Below are 25,164 nucleotides of genomic sequence, written 5' to 3' on the forward strand. Positions count from 1 at the left end.
CCCCTGTGCATATGCTTGTTTTTAGTGAAATTGAACATATGCAAGCTTCGCGCTGCTTAATTTCACTAAAAACTAGCATGCACACCGGAGCAGGAAAGTAGGGCAAGCAGTGTTGTGGCAAATATCAATGCTTGAAAGCTTCTGCTGGTGGTGCTTGGGGACCCCCGCCAGCCTAGGTATGTGGGGTTATGGTGGGGGTTGAGAGCGGCAGGGAGGTGGGGCAAAATGTACCCCCTCCACACACACTGAGCTCATGCCCCCTCCCAAATCGAGGTCTGGCTATGCCTCTGGTTTAAGCTAACTAAATTTAGCCACTTATCGTATGCCTTACGGGCCAGCTAAATATCAGTGACTCACTCAGGGACTCTCTCTAGGTGATACTAATCTCAAATTAGAAAACTATAAATTCCTCAAATATTGACAACAAAGGATTGTGTGATCTGTTTGAAAACTTTAGAATGGCAAAACCATGTGAAAGGCTCTTTAGAAAATACCCCTATTCTTCTATCAGATCACATACCCGGTGAATGCAAAAAATATTCCTTTCAATCAAGCTGAAAGGAGTGAAAGCCATGTATTTGGCATCTATAGATATGATCAGCCACTGGAGTATACTTGTGTCTTCATTTACTTCCGATTCTATAAAAGTCACCAACAATTGTGCGTGCAAATTTGGGCATGCACCCAATTTGCGCACATAATTAATAAGCTAATTAGAAATTATTGGCACTAATTAGATCTAATTGGAATTTATGTGCATATATTTAGGTGTGGCATCTGTGCCTAAATTTTACATGCGAGTAAAAAAGGGGTGCGGAAATGGGAGGCTCATGGGTGGAAGGGGCATTCCTAGCACTTACATACATTATTATAGAATAAGGGGACATAAGCATGTCTAAAGTTAGGCTTGATTCAAGGGAGTAAGCACGGCTTATACAATTGTACTTTTTTTTGGCGCTGTATTTTTCAGCATCATATATACAATTCAGCCCTTGTTGCATTGGTCTGGCGACTGCCTTCTGCTCCTGTGGGCCTGTAGCTCAACCAGAGCTGGTCTCTACTGGGGCTGCGTTCTTCATTTCAGCTATCCAGGGAGTTTCTCTCATGTTTATATCCTCCTCTTCCCATTTAGGCCAACCATTGCAGTGGCAGTCTTCTAGGAAAGAAAACACCATTGAAGCAGTCAGTAGATGTCACTGTTGTACAATGACTTATTTTTCTTCCTCTTGAAAGTCTCCATAGGATCCACAACCCTGGCAGATAACAGAGAATTTGGGACTGTTAAATGGGCTCAAGTCTCCTGCATAGCGCTGCTACTGAGCCATTAGGTCAACTCCAGCGTGTTGGTACTGATTGCATGTTGGCTTGTTAATTGCCTGTGTTGTATAAATAATACAGGCTGGGACTGCTCAGGATTTCTTATTAGATTAGGAGGAAGTCCGTGCTGTTCAGAAATATTCTAAGTGGTGTGGCAGCCATGTTAGTCCAATTTTAAATGTACTAAATAAAATTAAAACAAATCATAGAAAAGAAAATAAGATGATACCTTTTTTATTGGACTAAATAAATTTTTTCATTAGCTTTCAAAGGTAATACCTTCGTCTTCAGATCATAAAATCCGAAGAAGAAGATATTACATTTGAAAACTAATCAAAAAATATATTGTTAGTCCAATAAAATAGGTATCATCTTATTTTCTTTTCTATGTTTCATAGAAATATTCTAAAAAGGCCTGTGGAAAAAGAAATTTACAGACTGACCTTTCTGGGACAACGTTGATATGTACTTTTTACCTGCAGACGTCACAGCAAGCTTGTGTATTTTCCCTCTGAACTCACTGTGGATTATGATATCAGTTTTTGGTGCAGGTAGATTTTGAAAAGAAAAGAGTGGGGTAGATATTTAAAGTGGTTAAATCGCCTGTTTGAGGCTATTCAGGAATTTTCAGCAGCACCTAAACAGATAGTGCCACTGAATATCCCCTTTGATCGCCTAAGCCAAAACCGGAGGCAGAGTCAAGGCAAAGCCTGCGCTTATGAAGTTAAGTGTTGATATTCAGCACATAACCAGACAGGGTAACCAGACAAATTGGACTACTTAATACACTGTCTGGTTTCACTTATCCACTTAAGGGCTAAACATTGGCCCTTAACAAGATAAGTGCTGTCTTTAACTTTCAAAAAGGAGGCTATCATAAAATGAGAAGAACGGTGGAAAATAAACTCAGAGTAGCAGCTGCGAGGGTCAAAAAGTTACATCAGGCGTGGATGCTGTTCAAAAATATCATCCTGGAAGCCCAGGCCAAATATATTCCGTGTATTAAGAAAGGAGGGAGGAAGACCAAATGACATCCAGCATGGTTAAAAAGTGAGGTGAAGGAAGCTATCAGAGCTAAAAGAAAATCCTTCAGAAAGTGGATGAAGGAACTGACTGAAAATAATAAGAAACAGCATAAGGACTGTCAAGTCAAATGCAAAGCGCTCATAAGGAAGGCAAAGAGGGACTTTGAAAAAAAGATTGCGTTGGAGGCAAAAACACATAGTAAAAAGTTTTTTTAGGTATATTAAAAGCAGGAAGCTGGCAAAAGAATCGGTTAGACCGCTAGATGACTGAGGGGTAAAAGGGGCGATCAGGGAAGACAAAGCCATAGTGGAGAGATTAAATGAATTCTTTGCTTCGGTCTTCACCGAGGAAGATTTGGAAAAGATACCAGTACCAGAAATGGTGTTCAAAGCTGACGAGTCGGAGAAACTGAATGAAATCTGTATAAACCTGGAGGATGTAATAGAGCAATTTGACAAATTGAAGAGTAGCAAATCTCCTGGAATGGATTCTATTCATCCGAGAGTACTAATAGAATTGAAAAATGAACTGGCAGAACTATTGTTAGTAATATGTAATTTATCTTTAAAATTGAGCGTGGTATCGGAAGATTGGAGGCTGGCCAATGTAACACCGATATTTTAAAAAGGTTCCAGAGAGGATCCAGGAAATTATAGACCAGTGAACCTGACGTTGGTGCCGGGCAAAATGGTAGAGACTATTATAAAGAACAAAATTACAGAGTATATTCAAAAGCATGGATTAATGAGTCAAAGCCAACATGGATTTAGTGAAGGGAAATCTTGCCTCACTAATCTATTACATTTCTTTGAAGGGGTGAACAAACACGTGGATAAAGGTGAGCCGGTTGATATTGTGTATCTGGATTTTCAAAAGGGGTTTTACAAAGTACCTCATGAAAGACTCCAGAAGAAATTGGAGAGTCGTGGGATAGGAGGTAGTGTCCTAATGTGGATTCAAAACTGGTTAAAGGATAGAAAACAGAGAGTAGGGTTAAATGGTCAGTATTCTCAATGGAGAAGGGTAGATAGTGAATTTCCCCAGGGGTCTGTGCTGAGACCACTGCTTTTTACCATATTTTTAAATGATCTAAAGATGGGAGTAACTAGTGAGGTAATTAAATTTGCTGATGACACAAAGTTATTCAAAGTTGTTAAATCACAAGAGGATTGTGAAAAATTTCAAGAGGACCTTACAAGACTGGGAGACTGGGCATCTAAATGGCAGATGACGTTTAATTTGAGCAAGTGTAAACTGATGCATGTGGGAAGGAGGAACCTGAACTACAGCTATGTAATGCAAGGTTCCACGTTAGAAGTCACCAACCAAGAAAGGGATCTTGGCGTCGTTGTTGATGATACGTTGAAACCTGCTCATTGTGCTGCAGCGGCTAAGAAAGCAAATAGAATGTTAGGAATTATTAGGAAAGGAATGGAAAACAAAGTGAGGACATTATAATGCCTTTGTATCGGTCCATGGTGCAACCACACCTAGAATATTGTGTTCAATTCTGGACACTGCATCTCAAAAAAAGATATAGTAGAATTAAAAAAGGTACAGAGAAGTGCGACAAAAATGGTAAAAGGGATGGGACGACTTCCCTGTGAGGAAAGGCTGAAGCGTCTAGAGCTCTTCAGCTTGGAGAAAAGATGGCTGAGGAGAGATATGATAGAGGTCTATAAAATAATGAATGGAGTGGAATGGGTAGGCGTGAATCATTTGTTTACTCTTTCCAAAAATACTAGGACTAGGGAGCATGCGATGAAGCTACAAATTAGTACATTTAATACGAATCGGAAAAAATTTGTCTTCACTCAACGTGTAATTAAACTCTGGAATTTTTTGCCAGAGAATGTGGTAAAGACGGTTAGCTTAGTAGGGTGGCCTAGTGGTTAGGGTGGTGGACTTTGGTCCTGGGGAACTGAGGAACTGAGTTTGATTCCCACTTCAGGCACAGGCAGCTCCTTGTGACTCTGGGCAAGTCACTTAACCGTCCATTGCCCCATGTAAGCCGCATTGAGCCTGCCATGAGTGGGAAAGCGCGGGGTAAAAATGTAACAACAACAAAAAAAAAGGTCTGGATAGCTTTCTAAGCAGCATAAAATGTATAGAATTATGGGATCTTGCCAGGTATTTGTGACCTGGATTGGCCACTGTTGGAAACAGGATGCTGGGCTTGATAGACCTTTGGTCTGTCCCAGTGTGGCAATACTTATGTACTTTTCCTCATATGTCGGTGCCCAGTAATGGCCCAGTATTGAATGTCAGGACATAAAGTTGATGGCAGCTAAAAACTTAATCACCGCTGCTAGTTGTATATTTAACCTCAGGGCATACAGACTTGAAAATGCCTGGGGAAATGATGGAGCAGCCATGCAAAGTACAAGATAAAGAGAGCTGAATGTACACATATAGGAAAGGCTAACCACTAGTGGTAGTACTGCAAGACTACCACTGGGGGTCAGCAACACCATTTTGAAGCTAGAACTGGATAGGGCAGGAGCAAATGGGGACCACTCCCACTCCTTGCCCCTGGACTACCAGAGTTGACCTCCGATTAAGTCCTGGTGATGGGTAGGGGGTTCAGGAGGGGTGAAAGGTTGGGAGAGGCTTTACGTTCTGAGAGTGGCTTGGCTAAAGGGGTTGGGAAGATTAGAGGAGCAGATCAGGGGGTTAGGGGATCGGAAGGGGACATCAAGAGAAGGTGATCAGATCAGAGAGCACAATTGGGTCCAGGAAGGTAAGTATTGGAGAATCAGAAGGGAAAACCTATCAGGTAAGGGCTGGCTGTGATTGTGATATTAGATTGCTGGTAGCATGGTTGCATTTACCGACTTCTTTTAAGACTGCAGTAAGCGCAGCCACACTATCAATACTCATGACAAACAGTAGGCAGTATTGACCAGTGGTGTAGCCACAGGGGGGCCTTGGGGGACTGGGCCCCCTCTTTGGGCTTGGACCACCTCCAGAACTGCAGCATCCATTTAAATAGCTGTTGGGGTGCCGAAGCCCCACCAGCCAAATAAATACAGTACCTGAGCCACTTCCCTCCTCCTTGCACTGCTTCTTTTAATGCAGAAGTTGGCAGCGTGCCTCCAGCCGCCAATGCTGGGACTTCTCACGCATGTTCAATGTTGTCGGCGGGGCTGCTAGGTTCCCTTCCATAATTTTACTGCTTTCTTACTTCCCATCAGTCACAACCCCTAAAACGTTTTAGAGTGGATGCTAAAGGATAAGAAATGCAGTCAGTGCTAAAATTGCTGCAAGGATCATGGTCAAACAGGTTAGTTGTTACCAAAAATGTAGTCTTCTCCTGATTTAATTTTAGCCTGAATTCAGAGGCCCAGGATTCCATTAAATGAAGGCCAGTTATAATCCTAGATAGAATTTCCTGGATGTCACCTCGAAAAGGGGTGTAAATAGTGACATCATCCATGTAGATAAAAGGATGGAATCCCATTGACTCAAGTTTCCCCCTAGTGGAACCATCATCACATTAAATAATATTGGAGATAGGGCTGAGCCTTGCGGCACACCACAATTTGGAGACCAAGGCAATGATAATGCGCCCAACATTTTTACTCTGTAAGACCTAGGCTTCAGGAAGCCATGAAATCAGAACAAATCCCACATTGGTCTAGTAAATTTAACAAAAGATCACGATCCACCACATCAAAGGCACTTGACATGTCGCAGTGTATAACCAGGACCCTGTTGCCTAAACAAATTTCCTCCCTGAAGGCAGCAACTAAAGTGGTTAAAACAGTCTCAGTACTATAGCACAGCCTGAAGCTAGACTGGGACATGTGCAAGAGAAGAAAACTGGAAAGATAGAGAGCTGGGCTGTTACAATTCTTTCCATCACCTTGACCAATAAGGGGATGGAAGCAACTGACCTGTAGTTGGCAATGTCACCTCGTGTTTAATGTGGAATATGAATGTCATAAATAAGTAGATAAGTAAATAGATTCACGTCTACCTGTTCCACTCCACTCATTATCCTACAGACCTCCACCATATCTCCCCTCAGCCGCCTCCCTCCAAGCCGAAGAGCCCCAGCCATCCCCCATAGGGAAGTTATCCCACCCCTCCATCATTCTCGTCGCCCCTCTCTGCACCCTCTCCAATTCCACTACATCCTCCTGAGATGCGGCAACCAGAATCGAACACAACACCCGAGGTGCGATCGCAGCACGGAGCGATACAAGGGCATCACAACATCCCCATTTTTGTTTTCCATTCCTCTCCCAATAACACCCAACACTCCACCTGCCTTCCCAGCTGCTGCCGCACACCGAGCACATTACAAAAGCATGCAAGCTCGGGAATTGCATTTCTGTGGCTGGTGGGGCCTCAGCATCCCCAACAACAAAGGTATGTTTAGCATATGTGGGGGGGTGGAAGGGACAGAGGAGAAGGGAGGAATGCATTACCCCCCCCCCCAAGTCCACCCCTGGGCATCCCCAAAACTGGAGGGCTGGCTATGTCCCTGGTATCAACCCGCATGCTACTTGTCACCACTGGCCACACCTATGATCTGCCCAGTTGCCTGCCTCACGTATATTAAGTAGCTAGTGCGGGTGTGCTCCCGCACTGCTGGTTTTAACACACAGTAGACGTCACCTCTACCACACAGTAAAACCTGTGCTAGCTGCTAAACACAGCTTAGTAAAAAAAACTCCTGTGTCCCTCAAAAGAAGGACAAAATCAAAAGAATGATGCTAAATCCATGTCGTGACTGTACTGCTGAAATTCTGTATGCTCTTTTGGTCAAAAAGAGGCATCTTCACTACATCAGCCAAGCTGAACAAGTGTTAAAGGGAACTTTCATCTACAGGAGTTATGGGTATTTGGAACTGCAATTCACAGTGTTATTGCATTTTTAGTGTTCTGCGTTGATTGTATTCGTAATTAGGGGCTTGGAAAGGGTTTTAGTCTATCAGAACAAACATCTGTGCTAAGCATCTCAGTTTATCATGATGTACTGTGGAGAGACAAGCTCAGACAGCGCTGGATATTATTAACAAACATCTGATACTGCTATGTCCTTCAGCTTCCTCACTTCTATTCCAGCTTACATATTTTTCCTCTCTCTTTCTCTACCATATATATATTTTTAATCACTTATCAAGCTACTCGTATATAGAAAATCTTGTAAAAACTCCCTACATAACCCTGGACCATGAGCTATGATCTTTCCCAGTCTCTCCTCTGCCTAGGTTTCATCTGACTGTTTGCTCTAGACTCCAATTCATCTGTCCTTTCCAGGCCACTTCTCCCTGTCCCCTTTTCAGCCCCCAGTTTCAACCCCAGCCCTTTTCTCTCACCAGTCCCGAGCTTCAGCCCCAGCCACTTCTCCCTGTCTCTTTTTCAGCCCCCGGTCCCCACAGTTTCAGCCCCTGTCCCTTTTCAGCCCCCAGTTCCAGTACTAGCCCCCTTATTCCACTTACCCTCCTTTTCAGCCCCCAGTTCCAGCCCCCTTCATCCATATGCCTTGCATTAGGGCCCCCCTTTTCAGCCCCAGACCCATTCTCCCACCTGACCCAGGCATGCCCCATTTTCCCACCAGCCCCAGACCCATGGCCCCTTCTCAGACCCCAGTTCCAGCCCCCTTCTCCCATCTGAGAACCCCACCCCACCCCAGTCCCCTTCTCCCATCTGGGAACCCCTTCTCCCATCCCCACTCCACCCCCATCTGGGCACCCCATCCCCCTCTCCCATCTGGGCTCCCCTTCTCCCATCTGGGCTCCCCATCCCCTTCCCGCATCTGGGCTCCCCACCCCATCTCCTTCTCCCATCTGGGCTCCCCATCCCCTTCTCCCATCTGGGGTCCCCACCCCATTCCCTTCTCCCATCTGGGCTCCCCATCCCCTTCTCGCATCTGGGCACCCCATCCCCATCCCCCATCTGGGCCCCCCGACCCAACCCGCCTACCATCTCCGTCGAGACGACAGCCCTCTTCTCCTGCCACCACCCTGCCTTTAAAAAAAAATCTGTAAAGCGGCATGGCAGGCAGCACCTCACGTCTGCCCTGCTTGTAAAAGAAGTAGATCTCGACTCGTCATCGTCGGGCCTGCCTTCCCTCACTGTGTCCCGCCCTCCTCTGAGGTAACTTCCTATTTCCGCGAGGGCGGGACATACTGCACTGACCACTACACTACTCCAGGGACCTGCATGCTGCTCTAATAGGCCTGGCTCTAACATCTGAGGCTGTCATAGAGGTTGCTAAATCATATTTGTATTCACATTTGTGGGGGATGAGAAAGGGTCAGTGACCACTGGGGGGGCATCTGGTCATTTAGGGCACCCTTTTGTGCCTTATTTGTTATAAAAACAGGTCTATCTCAAAACATCTTAGTTTTAGTCCTGAACGGTTAAGTAACATGGGAACTTGCTACATTTTGGGACTCTGCCAGGTACTTGTGATCTGGATTGTCCACAGGATACTGAGTTAGATGGAACTTGTCTGACCCAGTAGGGCAACTTTTATGGGGTCGATATTCAGATGGCAGTGCTCAGCATTTTGCTGTTTGCTGCTGGCATTATGTCCGGAAATTCAATGCCGGGTCATGTCTGGGCTACATCATAGCCCCTTGGTCTTCACTCCCAGTTTTCAAGGGCCGCCAACAGGCCAGGTTTTCAGGATACCCATAATGAATATGCATGAGAGAGATTTACATACAATTGAATTAGTAGCCATGCAACTCTCTCTCTCATGCATATTCATTAAACTTATCTAATTTCTAAATACAAATCTCCTTCTCTTATTTCTGATTTTCCTTCAGTCCAAAAATTAGGATGATTGTTCATCATATTTAAAAACTATTAATCATTCATATGGTGCCTGCCAATGAAACTAATTTCAATCAATAAGTTTGCAAGGATTAATCTCTCTTAAGATACAGAGACTTCAAATTCTCTGCTTTCATACGGAGGAAAGACTTCCGATTCACTGCTTTTGCCCTGATTCTGTTCCCAGATATAGCAGACTGCTGCCTACCCAATACAGACCATAATCTGTTGTAATTGGAAATGGTGCAGAATCGTCATCAGTCAGAAAACCTCCGGCTAAGATCTGAGTGCAATTAGACACCAATATTCACTTAGCTTAACTACTAATACATTGAGATTTCACTTATCTGGGCAGTAGCGTAATCGATTGGGAACACTCAACAGAGAGCCCCTGTTTCTCCAGTGCTTCCTCAGGAGCTGTGCCCTTGGCTACTATTCATGCCCTACAGAAAACATGAAAACATCAACTTTTAGAGAGAGGACACAAGGAAATACAGTATAAAGTATAACACTGCAGGGAGCCTATCTTGAGAAGATCCTGCGCGTTCTGACGGCAGGATTCGTATGCCAAAAAATGTTGTCGGGGATTTTAAACCCCTAAACGCCTCCAGTCCCTCCAATCAGGAGAGACCAAGAACAAATTTTTTTAAAGAGAACCCGTCTCTGAAAAACCCAGGAGACAGCCCCTCTGCTGACAAATTCGTAAAAGAAATCAAACATTGAAAAGGATAGAGTTCATTATAGAAGAAGACATCATTGAGATTTTGGCGCTAGTTGTTTATACGATAGCAGAACGACTGAGAAGAAACATCACGATAAACATTGGAACATTTTGTTTTAGCCTATATAGTGGGCGGAGTCCCGGTTTAGGGAAAAGTTACGGACTATTTGAATGTATATTAGATTTTGGGACAATGATTTCTCTGTGTTTGAAGAAAGATTGTTATAAATATGATGAACAATAATCCTAATTTTTGGATTGAAGGAAAACCAGAAATAAGAGAAGGGAAAGGGAATTGATATACTGCCTTTCAGAGGTTTTTGCAACTACATTCAAAGCGGTTTACATATATTCAGGTACTTATTTTGTATCAGGGGCAATGGAGGGTTAAGTGACTTGCCCAGAGTCATAAGGAGCTACAGTGGGAATTGAACTCAGTTCCCCAGGATCAAAGTCCACTGCACTAACCACTAGACTAGGAGATTTGTATTTAGAAATTAGATAAGTTTTTTAAATTGAAAGGTATGGTATATGGGAACATGTTTTGATTGAGAGTGTATGGTATGAATGAATTGAGTGAAGAAGAATAAGGGATGAGAGCTGTTTTTTTAAATATATTGCACATTTGTCATTTAAATTGTAATGAATAAAGGTTTGTAGAATCCTATATAATAATTCTCACCTCCAACGTTGTATTGGTCTTGCTGCCTGTGCTTGTGACTTCTTCGGAGTTGTTCTGCTAGGCTCCGTAGCACAAGTTGACGTCATAAGCAGCACTGACCAACCGCATGATAGCAGCACAAGGCCCCGCCCCTGCCGCCCTCGCCGCCACATGCCCCCAAGGTCGCTGCCACCGCCACTCACCCTTTCACCCCCCTGAGGTTGCCACCACTCCCCCCTCCACCTCCCCCCTGAGGTCGCCCCTCCACCACCCCCAGGGTCACCACCATTCCCCCCTCCACCCCCCCTCCTGAGGTCGCCGCAGCCACTGCTCCCCCCTCCCCCCCCAGGTCGCCGCCGCACCCCCCTCCATCCGCCACCCGGCCGGGCCCCCTGCATTGAAATCGCAGTCTCATCTCCGTGAAAGCAGCTCTGCAGGCAGCAGACACCTCCCTTCGGCCCTCCTTCCCTCCTTGCGTCCGGAAGTTGCGTCAGATGAGGGCAGGACACAGGAAGGGAAGGAAGCCCGAAGGGAGGCGTTATGCTGCCTGCACCGCTGGCTACGATTTCAATGCAGAGTGTAGACGGTCGATGACGGAGGGTGGGAGGGGGAGGGGGTCCTGAGACCAGAGGGGGGGTTGGAGGGGGTCCAGAGCAGAGAGGGGGAATGAGGAGGAGGGGGGTCCTGAGACCAGAGAGAGGGGGGGTGGAGGGGGTCCTGAGACCAGAGGGAGGGGGGTATCTCTGTCACGCACACACTCTGTCTCACACACACACTCTCTCTCTCTCTCACAGTCAGTGTATTTCTCTCTCTCACTCTCACACACCGTCTCTCAGACACTCTATGTCTCACACTGTATCACATTCACTCTCTATATGTCGCACAGTCCCTTTCACACACTCTCTCGGTTTCATACACTCTCTTGGTCTCACAGAGAGTCTCTGTATTGCACACATACTATCTCACACTCTCTCTGTCTCACACACACTCTCTCTCACACACACACACTGTATCTGTGTGAAACACACTTTCTCTCTCTCACACTCACTGTGTCTCAGATACACAGTCGCACACACTCTCATTCTCACACACACACTCTCTCTCTCTCACAGACACACTCGTAGCCAGTCTCACTCTCTCTGTCACACACACAAACTTGCACATTCACTCTCTCTCACACAGTCACTCTCACACACACTCTCAAACATACACACTCCGAGGAAAACCTTGCTAGTGCCCATTTCATTTGTGTCAGAAATGGGCATTTTTTACTAGTAAACAATAATTGATAAAACTTTTAGTAGTTACTTGTAGTATTTAGTAAGAGAGGTTTGTAACTAGATAAAAAGATGATTCTCAATTTGTATGTGATGCATATTCATTAGGGATATCCTGAAAACCTGACCCATTGGCAGCCCTCGAGGACTGGGAGTGAAGACCAAGGCCATAACCAGTTAAGTGCGATTTTCAGCACATAACCAACTACATGGCACTACAGAAAGATAGGACTGACTTTTGTGCTGTCCTGTTTATGCCATGACTTTGGCTGGTTAAGTTCTGAGTGTCAGCACTTAACCAGCCAAGTGCCAACTCAGCCCCCGGAATGCCCTCAAAATAGCCAGTTTTGCTTTAAGCGCTAACTGGCCATTTTGGGCAGCACTAATCAGTTAAGTTCTCCTGAAAATGCACAGTTATCCCCGAACAAGTGGTTTAACTGGCCAGAAACCGTTTCTGGCCAGTTAAAATGCTTTGAATATTGGCCCAAATGTTCTTATATCTCATGCATATTCATTCTGATTATTTTGAAAACCAGACTGGCTGGTCTCTTCCTAACTTTGCACTTTTTGTTATGGATCCTGGTGAATTGTGGTGTTGGCATTATGTTTATTAGTACCAAATATATTATGACAATTTTCAAATTGAATGTTTGTCTCATAGGATTTCAAGTCACTCATGAGATACTGAACCTGATGATGCTGAGACATGGTGACTTTAGAAGAATAAACTTTCCCAATTTTGTTTGCTGCATGATTCGACTTGAAATGATTACTAGTAAGTCTGTTCCTGGTGTTCTGCCTCAGCTCTGGTAAAGAGTCACCACTGAGGTCTCCCCCAAGAAAATTCCTAACTGTATTATTTGGAGCCACATGCAGTAACATTTATTTAATTATATATAATAGCATTGGGATTTATGTTTGTCATCTGATAACATTTATAGTCTCAAGGTAGTTCCCATGCAGAAAACAAACCAAAAAACCAGAACTAGTGGAAGCCATGGGAGATGCAAAAAATGAAATTATCAGAGATTGTTTAGAAAACATTGGGTTCAGTATTTAGCACTAACTGGTTAAATAGAGCTGACTGGGTCCCTGGCTAATATGGCAGTGAGTTATCCGGAGCTTAATTAATTAGAAAACAAATGTGTTTTTCTCTCCTCCTCAAAACGAACTACCTGTTCCTCTGATCCCATTCCTACCCACCTTCTTAACACCATCTCTCCTACTCTCACCCCTTTTATTTGTTATATCCTCAATCTCTCTCTTTCCACTGTGACCGTTCTTGATGCCTTCAAACACGCTGTGGTCACACCGCTCCTGAAGAAGCCTTCACTTGAGCCTACCTTTCCTTCCAACTATCGACCCATCTCCCTCCTCCCCTTCCTTTCCAAGTTACTTGAACGCGCCGTTCACCGCCGCTGTCTTGACTTTCTCTCATCTCATACTGTTCTTGACCTACTCCAATCTGGCTTTCACCCTCTTCATTCAACTGAAACTGCACATACAAAAGTTTCCAATGACCTGTTCCTGACCAAATCCAAAGGTCTTTATTCTATCCTCATCCTTCTCGATCTATCCGCCGCTTTTGACACTGTTGATCACAGCCTACTCCTTGATACGCTGTCTTCATTTGGATTCCAGGGCTCTGTTCTTTCCTGGTTCTCCTCCTACCTCTCACTTTGCACCTTTACTGTACACTCTGGTGGATCCTCTTCCACTTCTATCCCTCTACCAATCGGTGTACCTCAGGGTTCTGTTCTCGGTCCTTTCCTGTTCTCTATCTATACTTCTTCCCTTGGCTCTCTGATATCATCCCATGGCTTTCAATACCATCTCTATGCTGATGACTCCCAAATCTTCCTCTTTACCCCCTAAATCTCAACCAGCATCCAGACCAATATCTCAGCCTGCCTATCTGACATCGCTGCCTGGATGTCTCAATGACATCTCAAACTTAACATGGCTAAAACCAAGCTTCTCATCTTTCCCCCAAAACCTACCTCTCCTCTCCCCCCTTTCTCTATTTCGGTGGATGGCACTCTCATTCTCCCTGTCTCATCAGCTCGTAACCTTGGGGTCATCTTTGACTCCTCTCTCTCCTTCTCTGCTCACATTCAGCAGATTGCCAAAACCTGCCATTTCTTTCTCTATAGCATCAGTAAAATCCATCCCCTCATCTCTGAGCACTCTACCAGAACCCTTATCCACACTCTTATCACCTCTCGTCTTGATTATTGTAACCTACTTCTCACCGGCGTCCCTCTTAGCCATCTCTCTCCTCTTCAATCAATCCAAAACTCTGCTGCGCGACTCATTTTCTGCCAAAGTCGCTATGCCCACATTAGCCCTCTCCTTAAGTCACTTCACTGGCTCCCTAACCGTTTCCATATTCAATTCAAACTTCTCCGAAATGATCTATAAGTTCATTCACTCTGCCGCTCCCCAGTACCTCTCCACTCTTGTCTCCCCCTACATACCCCCTTGAGTACTCCGTTCTGTAGAGAAATCTCTCTTATCTGTCCCTTTCTCCTCTACTGCTAATTCAAGACTCCATTCCTTTTATCTCGCTACACCTCACACCTGGAATAGACTTCCCGAGCCTGTACGTCTAGCCCCGTCTTTGGCCATTTTCAAGTCCAAACTCAAAACCCACCTCTTTACCACTGCTTTTGACTCCTAACTCACTTGCCCTGTGCTTTATCCTCGCCGCTTTATTCCCTTACCCTTGGCCTTAATTGTTCTGTCTGTGTACTGTCTTATCTAGATTATAAGCTCTTTGAGCAGGCACTGTCTTTGTGTATGGTGTACAGCGCTGCGTATGCCTTGTAGCGCTATAGAAATGATAAGTAGTAGTAGTTTTTAAAACCTTTCTAAAAGCAAATAAATTTGGTAGAGAACGCAAATCAGAAGATAAATCATTCCATAGATGAACTGCAGAAAAAATAAAAGATCTGGAGAACAAAGACTTAAAATGAATTCCTTTAACAGATGGAAAAGCCAATATTAACCAATTGCATGATCTTGATGACATTGTGCTTTTTAGTAGCTTAAAGCTGTTCGCAAGATCAGCAGAACAAAATCCGTAGAGACATCTAAATATAAGACAACGCCTTAAATTTAACTCTTTTCAAAACTGGAAGCCAGTGTAACCTAGCCAACAATGGAGAAACGCAGGCAAATAGGGCTGTACAGAAAGCTGACTCACCCAAGTAGTTATACACAGGACTTTTTTCAGGAGGTGCTCGGGAGTACTAAGTACCAGCACCTTTTTCATTGCCTGCTAAAATTGACTCATGGTCCCCATGTATTAATGATAAAGCCCAGATTCTTAACACCAATTCTGCCGATTCTGTGGTAAGTTACAAGGGGCCTGGCTATTGTGGGCAGGTCCCTCAGTGATCACCCCACCCCTAAAAGATGGTCTTGCATTTGAGTACCAGCACCTTTTTTTGCTGAAAAATATGCACTGGTTATACAGGTACCAGTGGTGAATATTGGTGGTACCTGGATAACTTCTGGGGTCCAGCGAAGACCCAGAATTCAGCGCTAGTACCTGGATCTAGCCCAGCACTGAATATTGAATCCTAAATTTGCCTGCTGCAGTCTGCATTTCCAAAAAGGAATGATCATTCCAATTAAAACATTCAGTGTGGCCATGTTTCAACTACTGCCTGCAAGAAATCCATAGAAATCAACATAAACGAAAATACAAACCTGCAAGACAACAAATTAACATTGCCACTACATAAGATGTTATTTAGAAATTAAACAAAATGTAATAATTATGGGGTAATTTTGAATTTTTTTTTTACTTATAGGGAAGCCTGTTGTACATGCAAAAATGAGTTTTATAAAAGTGTAACCAAATGCGCGTATTAAAAGTAGGCATGTAGGAAATGAGCACCTCCTTTTATGCAGTCTGCATGTAAGCATTACTAGGGGTATCATTTGGGTTCAACAGATGTATGGCTTGCAGTGCATGTGGGTATTTTATATAAAATACGCATGTACGCATTTAGGGACAGATTCTATATATGGCACCTGAAAATTCCAAGCGGAAAAAACCCACCTAGGCATATTCTCTAAAATATGCCTACATTTTATAGAATAGGCTTAAATTTCCACGCAGTGCCTCTCCACATGACCAAATTTAGTCGTGGCCATTTACGCCATGTTTTACTTGACGTAAATCCCGACGCCTAAGTTAGGCACAGAGCAGGTGTATTCTATAACAACATGCATCGATTTTAGAAATGCCCATGGCCATGCCCCCTTTTCAACTATATGACTTTGAATTTACATGTGCCACGTTACAGAATTGTAACTTAGCAAGTGTGTCCATAAATCTTAATGCCAATTAATGCTGAAAATTGCTTGTTAACATCCAATTAACAGTGCTGATTAGCTAGTTAAACAATTAAGTTACGTGCATTGTTATAGAATACTCTTCAATTTCCACATGGAAATTAAGGCACGATATATAGAATCCCAGGGATAGGTTCATTTTATAAGGAATTTTTCAGACATTAACCCGTGTGCATTGTTATAAGTGCTTAAATGTGTACCTTAACGAGTGAGAAAGCAAAATAATGTAAAATGGTAACAGAAAGGAGTGGAGAAGAAATGAAATGTAAAATAGAGAGCTGCACGAAAACGGGGTTAGCGGGAATCCTGCGGTTCCCATGAGACTCCTGCAGGGATCCCCTCCAGGTCCACAGGACTCCTGCAGGGATGAACGCAGGTCCTGTGGGATTCCCGCAGAAGTGTAGTGCCAGGCCAGTCTACCTATTCTTTCCTTGTGCCATGGCAATTATAACATCGAAAAAAATGAATGGATATGGTTGATAGCCCTGAAATCCCTATAAGCACTGAGAGGGGACGTTATCAAGATGGGCTACTGTTGTTATTTTACCACAAGTGGGGTTATTTTAGCACAGGGGATGGGCAGGGATGAAGGAGATTCCAGAGGGGACAGGCGGGGATGGAGGAGATTCCAGTGGGGGCGGGTGGGGATGGGTGACATTTCTGTCCCTGTGCAACTAGCCTGCAAGTCTGCTGTCTACAGAGGCAGATTTAAAAGAGAAAAGCTGGGTAATTCATCAGTGACATTTGTGTGCATGTAGAACATTGTAATAATAATAGATTATGGCAGATAAAGATTGAAATGGTTCATTCATTCCCAGCCTCTCCATTCAGGTGACCTCTATGCCTTTTTAACTACTACTACTACTACTATAAATCACTTCTATAGCGCTACCAGTCGTACGCAGCGCTTTACAATTGAACATGAAGAAGACAGTCCCTGCTCAAAAGAGCTTACAATCTAAATCAGGAAAAACAGACAGGACCAAAAAGGAGAAAGGAAGGACAGCCAGAAGGACACATAAGGATAAGATAAAAGTTACAACTCAGGAGTCGAAAGCAGCATCAAACAGGTAGGCCTTTAGCCCGGATTTGAAGGCAGCCAGGGATGGAGCTAGACATAATGGCTCAGGAAGCCTATTCCAGGCATAAGGTGCGGCGAGATAGAAGGAGCGGAGTCTGGAGTTACCGATGGAGGAGTAGGGTGCAATTAGGAGAGATTTGCCTAGTGCAAAAGCCATTTCATTGCTCTTTCAGGGTAAATCTATAAGGTGGGCAGTAACATTTAGATGCTAAATACACTCTAAGGTTCCCTTTTACTAAGCAGCGCTAAAAGGGGCCATGCACTCTGCTTAGCGCTGAGGCCACTTGTAGTGCGCCAGTAAAATGGCTTCATTTCCATTATTTCTATTAATGAGCAGGTGCTAATTTCCAAATTAGCGCATGGCCATTAGCGCGTGAGCCCTTATCGACACCCATATTTTAGGTGGAATGTGCTAATCAGTTGGCATGCGACAATGTAGCTGGGCTAACCGATTAGTGCTGGACACACCCACTCTTCACCTCCCAAAAACACCTCCAGCACTAAAAAATACAAAGAATTTTTTTAGAACTGGGGAAGCAGGCACAGATGCCTGAACTACCGCAGGGCGTCTGAACACACCCCGTGGTACTGCAATTTGGTGCTTGAGAAGCACCAGTAGTGTTACTGTCACTTAGTAAAAGGACCCCTAAATAACCAGAATACACACACAAATGCCAATAATCCGGCTACACGTTTTTGCACATATCTTACATAGATCTTTGTCAAATGGACGTCGTACTCTCGTTTGGCAAGTGCAAGAGCAGACTGGAAGGAGGTCAGCAAGAATTTGAAATATAGGAAGTCAGCATGGGCACAGGATTTTAGTCAAAGGCACTCAGCAGAGGGGGCACAGAAATGTAGGCAGTGGATTCTAGAGGTCATCCAAGGCTGGGCTTTAGTACGCCTTACAGAATATGGAATGAGAGAAGTGAGAGTGTCCAGAGCAGAGAAATTTGTATTAAAGGAAGAGACAGCCTCATTGACAGACTTGAAGGTAAGATTTCTCTCCCCTTTCTAGTTTCAAATGAGTGACGAAGTATGCAGAAGAGCTTGGCAAAAGATGCAATATGAATGCTTCTGCAGTGGCCCTTGAAATTGGGCTGAGACCAAGAACTCATTTCACATAGGCTGCTTTGTTAACACCCCATTGACTTGAGGTGGTGACCTTGAGGTGAAAGAATTTATAATTGACATTTCCTTGAGCTCTCTAGTCCCCACTGGGATCTTTCATAAGAGCTTCAAAGTCAGTGGGGACAGCTGCAACTCTGTGGTGGTAAAGCACCATGGCCAGATTCACATTAAGAGCACACTCCTGCCAAGATCTTCCCTTTTCCTGTTGCCCCTTTACCTCCTCAGTGCTGCTGTGCTGCAGTAACTCTTCTACTGATGTAACTTTAGTGTGGGTCCTGCTAACCCTCTGGTGCTGGCAGACCCTATTGCACCCTGCCCCTTCCTTTTGCACAGAATTCCTGCTATGAGAGTAGCAGAGCATGGCCAGGTCTATCAGAACAGGATGCCTAGCAGGACCCAAGCTAAAGCAACTTCAGAAGGAGATTTATTGATGCAACTCAGCTGCTCTCTACCATAGCGTACCACAACTGTAGGCTTGGATCAAGGCACAGCACTGAGAGAGTACTTGCCCAAGTTTAAACAATTCCATTTGCCTTCCATTAGCACTGTCACATAATAGTTTCTTGAAACACACATCTGATTTTGACAACTATTTGCTGTCTATTTTTATTTCATGTGTAGAAGTGTTTCGCAACTTAACTAAGGACGGACAAGGAGTTTACTTAAGTGAAGAAGAGGTGAGAAATTACTTTTCCTGTTGTTGTGTTTATGCATAGATATCAATGGATAAAGTCAGAGCAATCTAAAATCAATATGAACAAATTCAATGAAAACTAATATAACTCTCCCCTCCCCCCATGCACATACGTAAAAGTACACCTTTCAAATATATAAATAATGGACCATGGTTGTCAAAGAATCTGTACAGGAAGGTAAGAAGCTGGCCAACGTAATGCCAGTTTTTAAAAAGGATTCCAGAGGTGACCCGGAAAATTATAAACGGTGAGCCCAACATCGGTACCAGGCAAAATGGTAGAAAGCATGGATTATACCAAGGGAAATCTTACCTCACCAATCTGCTATATTTCTTTGAAAAGGTGAACAAGCATGTAGATAAAGGTGAGCCGGTTGATATTGTGTATCTAGATTTTCAAAGTACCTCATGAATGACTCCTGAGTACATTAAAAAGTCATGGGAGTCTGCTGTGTGGGTGCATCCCTAATATTGATAAAATTCCCTGACTGTGACCAGTGAGAAAGAACTTCTGCTGGTTTTTAGCACACCCAATAATTTTGAAAAGTTGGATCCCATAGATAGGAGGCAGTGTTATAACAAACCAATATAGAGGGAATAACCGAATATAAACCCAGAAAATCTGTAACAAATTCAGATCACTATTGTGGCTTATCTCCACCATTGTGGATTAATAACTGGTTAAAAGATAGAAAACAGAGAGTAGGGTTAAATGGTCAATATTTTCAGTGGAGAAGAGTTAATTAGGAGGTTCCCCAAAGATCTGTGCTGGGACTGCTGCGTTTCATAATTTATAAATGACCTGGAAACGGTAATAACGAGTGAAGTGATCAAATTTGCTGATGACACAAAATTATTCAAAGTTGTTAATCCATAAGTAGAGTGTGAAAGAATTGCAAGAGGACCTTAAGAGACTGGGAGACAGGGCATCCAAAGGGCAAATGACATTTAATGGGAGTAAGTGTAAAATGATGCTATTAGGGGAGAGGAACCCAAACTATAGCTACGTGATGCAAATTCTCATATTAGAAGTGACCACCCAGAAAATGGATTAAGGTGTTGTTGTTGATGATATGTTGAAACCCTGTAAGTAGGCCAGGAAGTGGCATTCCAGAGGCGGAGACAGGGAAGAGCTGGCAGCTATATGGGTGCCAACAATATTCAGGGCCAATGCCCACATAGCTAAATGACCACATAGGACCGCATAAATAGCATTCCTAACTTTGGTCATGTAACTAGGTGAATGCCAGCACTGAATATCTGCATTTGCATAACTTACGGGTCATAAAAACATAAACATTGCCATACTGGGTAGACCAAAGGTCCATCAAGTCCAGTATCCTGTTTCCAACAGTGGCCAATCCAGGTTACACATACCTAGCCAGATTGAGAACAATAAAACAGATTTTATGCTGCTTATCCTAGAAATAAGTAGTGGATTTTACCAAGTCCATCCTAATAATGATTTATGAACTTTTCTTTTAGGAAATTATCCAAATCTTTTTTGAACCCTGCTAAGCTAACTGTTTTTACCACATTCTCTGGCAACAAATTCCAGAGTTTAATTACACATTGAGTAAATAAATATTTTCTCTGGTTTGTTTTAAATTTACTACTTAGTAGCTTCATTGTGTGCCTCCTAGTCCTAATATTTTTGGAAAGAGTAAACAAGCCATTCACGTCTACCCATTCCACTCCACTCAGTATTTCATAGACCTCTATCATATCTCCCCTGGTCACTTCTTCTCTAAGCTAAAGAGCCCTATCTGCTTTAGCCTTTCCACATAGGGAAGTTGTCCCATCCCCTTTATAATTTTTGTCACCCTTCTCTGTACCTTTTCTAATTCCCTTATATCTTTTTTGAGATGTGGTGACCAGAACAGCTGTTTCCCCCTCCCACCCTCCCTGGAAGAAAATGACCCCCTCCCCTGGATCCCCCTTCCCCCAACCTTCCTGAACATCAGGACTCCCTCCCTAGGATTGCAGTGGGCCTACCAGTTGATTCCTGGTGGTCTAGTGGGAAACAGGCAGGAGCAATGCCTACTCTTTCCTGCCTGAAGCGACTGCCTCCTCAAAATGGCTGCCATATTCTAAAGTGGCAGCCTCACAGTTACATACAGTTTCAGGAAGAGCAGTTAATTATCCATAGTTACTTTACAATATCCTTTAATATCTTTGAACTGTAAACTGGCACTGCTTGATCATGGACAGAGTCACCTGGCCTGGCAGATAATTAGCAGTTTTCTTAGACCTTCTATAAATCCATAAAACCAAAAAGACCACCATTAAAAGTCATAGGGCAATCTTCAGATGACACACAAGCTATAACTACTCTGACCCCTGTTCTTTACTGTCCTTTTTTCAGTGGCTGCAGATCATTATGTCAAGCTAAGAGGAGGAAGACATACTTGACTGCTGGTAAGAACCACTGGAAATTGTTCAGCACTCTGGCATCAGAAGACCACAACTTCTGGCAAAGCAGAGTTCGAGCAAGATCTGGAGAATGCAGGAAATGTCAATAGCCAGTGCAATAGCCAGGAGTGGGCCTGGGTGGGAACAGAAGTCCTGGGGAGAAGGAGGAGCAGGGTCTGAAGTGGGGAGAGTGTACATGGGGGAAATGAGGTGGGGTTGCTGTGGTGACAGTGGTACTGCATCTTTGCCAGCCCCCATATTGCTCCTCCTGCACGCTTTTTCCTCTATGGCTCACAGTTTCAAGAAATGCATAGAGGTGTGTAGACTTCGGAAGAGTGCCCCAATCCCCAAGTCTACCTACCAGGAGGAAGAAATCTGTGAAGGCCTAGGATGAGGCAGTAGGCAAATATCTCCTGCCACCATGCACACATTTGTGTTGTCATGGTCTGCAGATTGCAATCCATGACTCACTAGCTGCAGTCTTGCAGATCGTAAACTTTGGATTACATTTTTATGGAATTGTCCTGCTCTAATACTTCCACTCCTGTCCTTGTACACTGGGCCTGTTGGTCTTTGCTTGGGGAGGTTACTGAGATTCAGATATTCATATTAGTGATAACAGGTTAAAGAGATTCAAGGTAGCTAGAAAGACAGAACCTCATCAACTACTTGAAAACCACAGTGAACACTTGTGGATAGTTTGTTTGCTTACAGTACAAGTAGGGCTGCATATCACATTTTTAATCATATAATTAATCGCATAAATTAACCCCCCCCCACCCACACACACACACACATACATTTGCTCCTGTACAGTGCAAAATATAGACAGCAGATGTAAATTCTCAAAACTGACATATTTCAATTACTAAACTAAACAAATGTTGTTTTTTTAACCTTTGTTATCTAGTGATTTTATTTTTATAATCATCATCCCTTTTCTTCCTCTCCCCTCCATGGGCATCATCTCCTCCCATCTCCCTTTCCTTCCCCTCCCCTCTATAGGCACCATCTCCTCTCTTTCCTCCGTCCATTATCAGCATTTTCCCCTTCTCTCTTTCCTCCCCTTCTTTCTATGGGCATCATCTCCCTTCTTTGATTCTTCCATCCTCTATTTCCAGCAACTGTCCCTCTAAGACCCCTCCCCCACCCCTCCCAGCATCTCTCTCTCTCTCTCTCTCTCTCTCTCTCTCTCTCGCTTTCTTGTCCTCTTTCTCCTGGCACCTCTTCTTATCTCTCCGCACACTATGACTGTCCACTCTCCTTGCATGCTCCCCTCTCTCTCTCCTTTTTTCTGTCCTTTGCAGCCTTCAGAACTTGTCTTGAATGCTGCAGTAAAAGCATGCCGATTCTCACCTGCCCAAAGCCTCTCTCTCTGTACCATCCTGCCTCCTCTGACAGAACTTTCTGTTTCCAATGCTACAGAGAGAGCCTTTGGGCTGGGTGAGAAGCTGCATGCTTTCACTGTAGTATTCAAGGCAAGTTCTGAGGGCCACAAGGGGCAGGGAGGACATTGAGAGGGACTGCGCAGAGGAGGGCGGGCTGCCAGAGTGTGGGGAGAGATAAGATGTGCTGGGAGAAAGAGAGAAAGATGCAGACCACAAGGGGAAGGGGAGGCTGCAGGAGTGCAGGAATATGCTGGAAGGAGGAAGAATCAGATGCCAGACTATAGGAGGGGGAGAAAAGGGAAAGAGAGAGAGATGCAGGAAAAGGAGCAGAGAGCTTAATGCATTCATATTGAAACATTTTTCAACTAGAGTTAAATTGTTAACACATTATGTGTGTTAACACGAGTGGCAGGTCATTTTCTAAGTCCAAAAAAAAATAAGTTCTGCTCATAGCATCCATCCCACAGCCTTAATCAAATAGGAAAAACTTCTAGATTTCCTGTTCAATTATGGCTGTGAGAATGAAAAAGCCAAAAATGAATAGTCATTTTCTAACGTGAAACATTCAACCTTCGAACAACAAAAGAAACAGGGACATGAACGTCTGTCTGGCATCATTTTCAAAAATATGATCACAGAGGTATTCCTGCAGGGCAGAGGAGTAGACCAGTGGTTAATGCAGTGGACTATAAACCAAGGTACATAGGTTCAAGCTCCTTTTGGGGTTTTGTTTTTGTAATTGTGATCCCTCCAGTACCTGAAAAATGCCTACTGTACCTGAATGCACACTACTTCAATAGCTTTCAGTCTTGCAGGTGTCATATATTTAGGAACAGTAGGTACATTCTGTTTCTGGAAGGCTCAGAATTATTTTTAAAAAAAATAGATGAAGTAGGACATGAACCTGGGTCCTTTAGGTTATTGTCCACTGCACTAACCATTAACCTACACCTCTGATCTATTTGCTGCTTTTTTTAGAATGGCTACAGTGGCGTGTCTAGCTTGCTTGCTACCCAGGGCAGGTCGCAGCTGAGTTCCCCTCCCCTGAGGTACGTTAACCCCTCCTCCCCCTGAGGCACATCACCCCCCTCCCCGAAGCATATCACCCCCACCACCACTTCCTCCAGCAACGGGGTGCACAGAGCAGTTGTACAGCTGTTGGCTCTGCCGGTCCCCTGCCCCTGAACAGGAAGTAACATCAGAGGGGGCAGAGGACTGGCAGACCTGACAACCATGTGACTGCTCTCCCCCCCCCCCCCCCCCCCCACTTGCTGCCTACACCCAGGGCGGACCGCCCCCACCGCCCCGCCCGTGGTATGCTACTGAATAGCCATATCTGCAGCTGACACAGAGCCTGGTTTTCCTTTTCAAATTTTTAGGGGCGAGGGAAGGGAACAGCAACCCTGAGGGATTAAGGAGGGGTCATGCCTTAATCCTTCTAGTGATCAGCTCGTGACTGAAACAAAATGTCCTTATTTTTAGACATGCACCTTTCATCCCATTCAAAAATCCACATTGCACATCCTACTTTTGGGCCCTCCCTTGTGCCTCCAAAAACACACCCCCTTGTTATTTGGACAAACTGCAGCGTGAAACATCCAAATTCTGACTTCCCAAAATCAGGATTTGGACATTTTTAGCAGATGGACTTTTTTTTAAGGCATTTTAAAACATCTATCTGCTTTGAAAATGAGGATCTAAATATGCAGCCCTAAGAAAAACACATTATGACTTTGTACTGTAGGCTGTAGGTTTACTTATTTAGGCTGTGAAACCTTAAATAATTGATCATTTGGTTTTAATGCTATAGATGTCTAGACAAAGCAGAACATATCATCCAGAAACTTATAATGCAAATGGTTTGTACAAAGCTCCTCTCTCTTTCTCTCCTAGCTGGATTATTCTCTTTCTGATGTGATTCAAACAAGACAACTTTTAGCGCAATTTCCAAGCAATACAGAAATCTGAAACTAATGTGACGCATCATCTTTTGCCATATCGCTGAGTCATTGTGATTCATGCACAATCTCCATGTATGGACTGATAAACATGTATATTGTACAGCACTGTATCCTGTGAGGACAATGGAGTGGCCTAGTGGTTAGGGTGGTGGACTTTGGTCCTGGGGAACTGAGGAACTGAATTCAATTCCCACCTCAGGCACAGGGAGCTCTTTGTGACTCTGGGCAAGTCACTTAACCCTCCATTGCCCCATGTAAGCCACATTGAGCCTGCCATGAGTGGGAAAGCGCAGGGTACAAATGTAACAAAAAATGTAAACATCAAATATTAATAATAG

The 25,164-nt window shown here is 44.0% G+C and overlaps 1 protein-coding gene across 1 annotated transcript in view; it reads left to right on the forward strand.

Annotated features, from left to right (window-relative positions):
- The window catches only part of LOC115465566 (calpain-14-like), a 208,611-nt gene extending 183,625 nt beyond the window's left edge, over positions 1 to 24,986 (forward strand). Inside the window, exons 19-22 of the mRNA XM_030196116.1 lie at positions 12,456 to 12,569; positions 18,993 to 19,048; positions 21,431 to 21,483; positions 24,759 to 24,986. Of these exons, the coding sequence (XP_030051976.1) occupies positions 12,456 to 12,569; positions 18,993 to 19,048; positions 21,431 to 21,457 (197 nt within the window). The 3' untranslated portion in view covers positions 21,458 to 21,483; positions 24,759 to 24,986. The remainder of the gene's footprint in view (positions 1 to 12,455; positions 12,570 to 18,992; positions 19,049 to 21,430; positions 21,484 to 24,758) is intronic.
- The last annotated feature ends 178 nt before the right edge of the window (positions 24,987 to 25,164 follow it).

The sequence above is a fragment of the Microcaecilia unicolor genome, chromosome 3 (genome assembly GCF_901765095.1).
Source record: "Microcaecilia unicolor chromosome 3, aMicUni1.1, whole genome shotgun sequence".
NCBI classification, from domain to species: domain Eukaryota; kingdom Metazoa; phylum Chordata; class Amphibia; order Gymnophiona; family Siphonopidae; genus Microcaecilia; species Microcaecilia unicolor.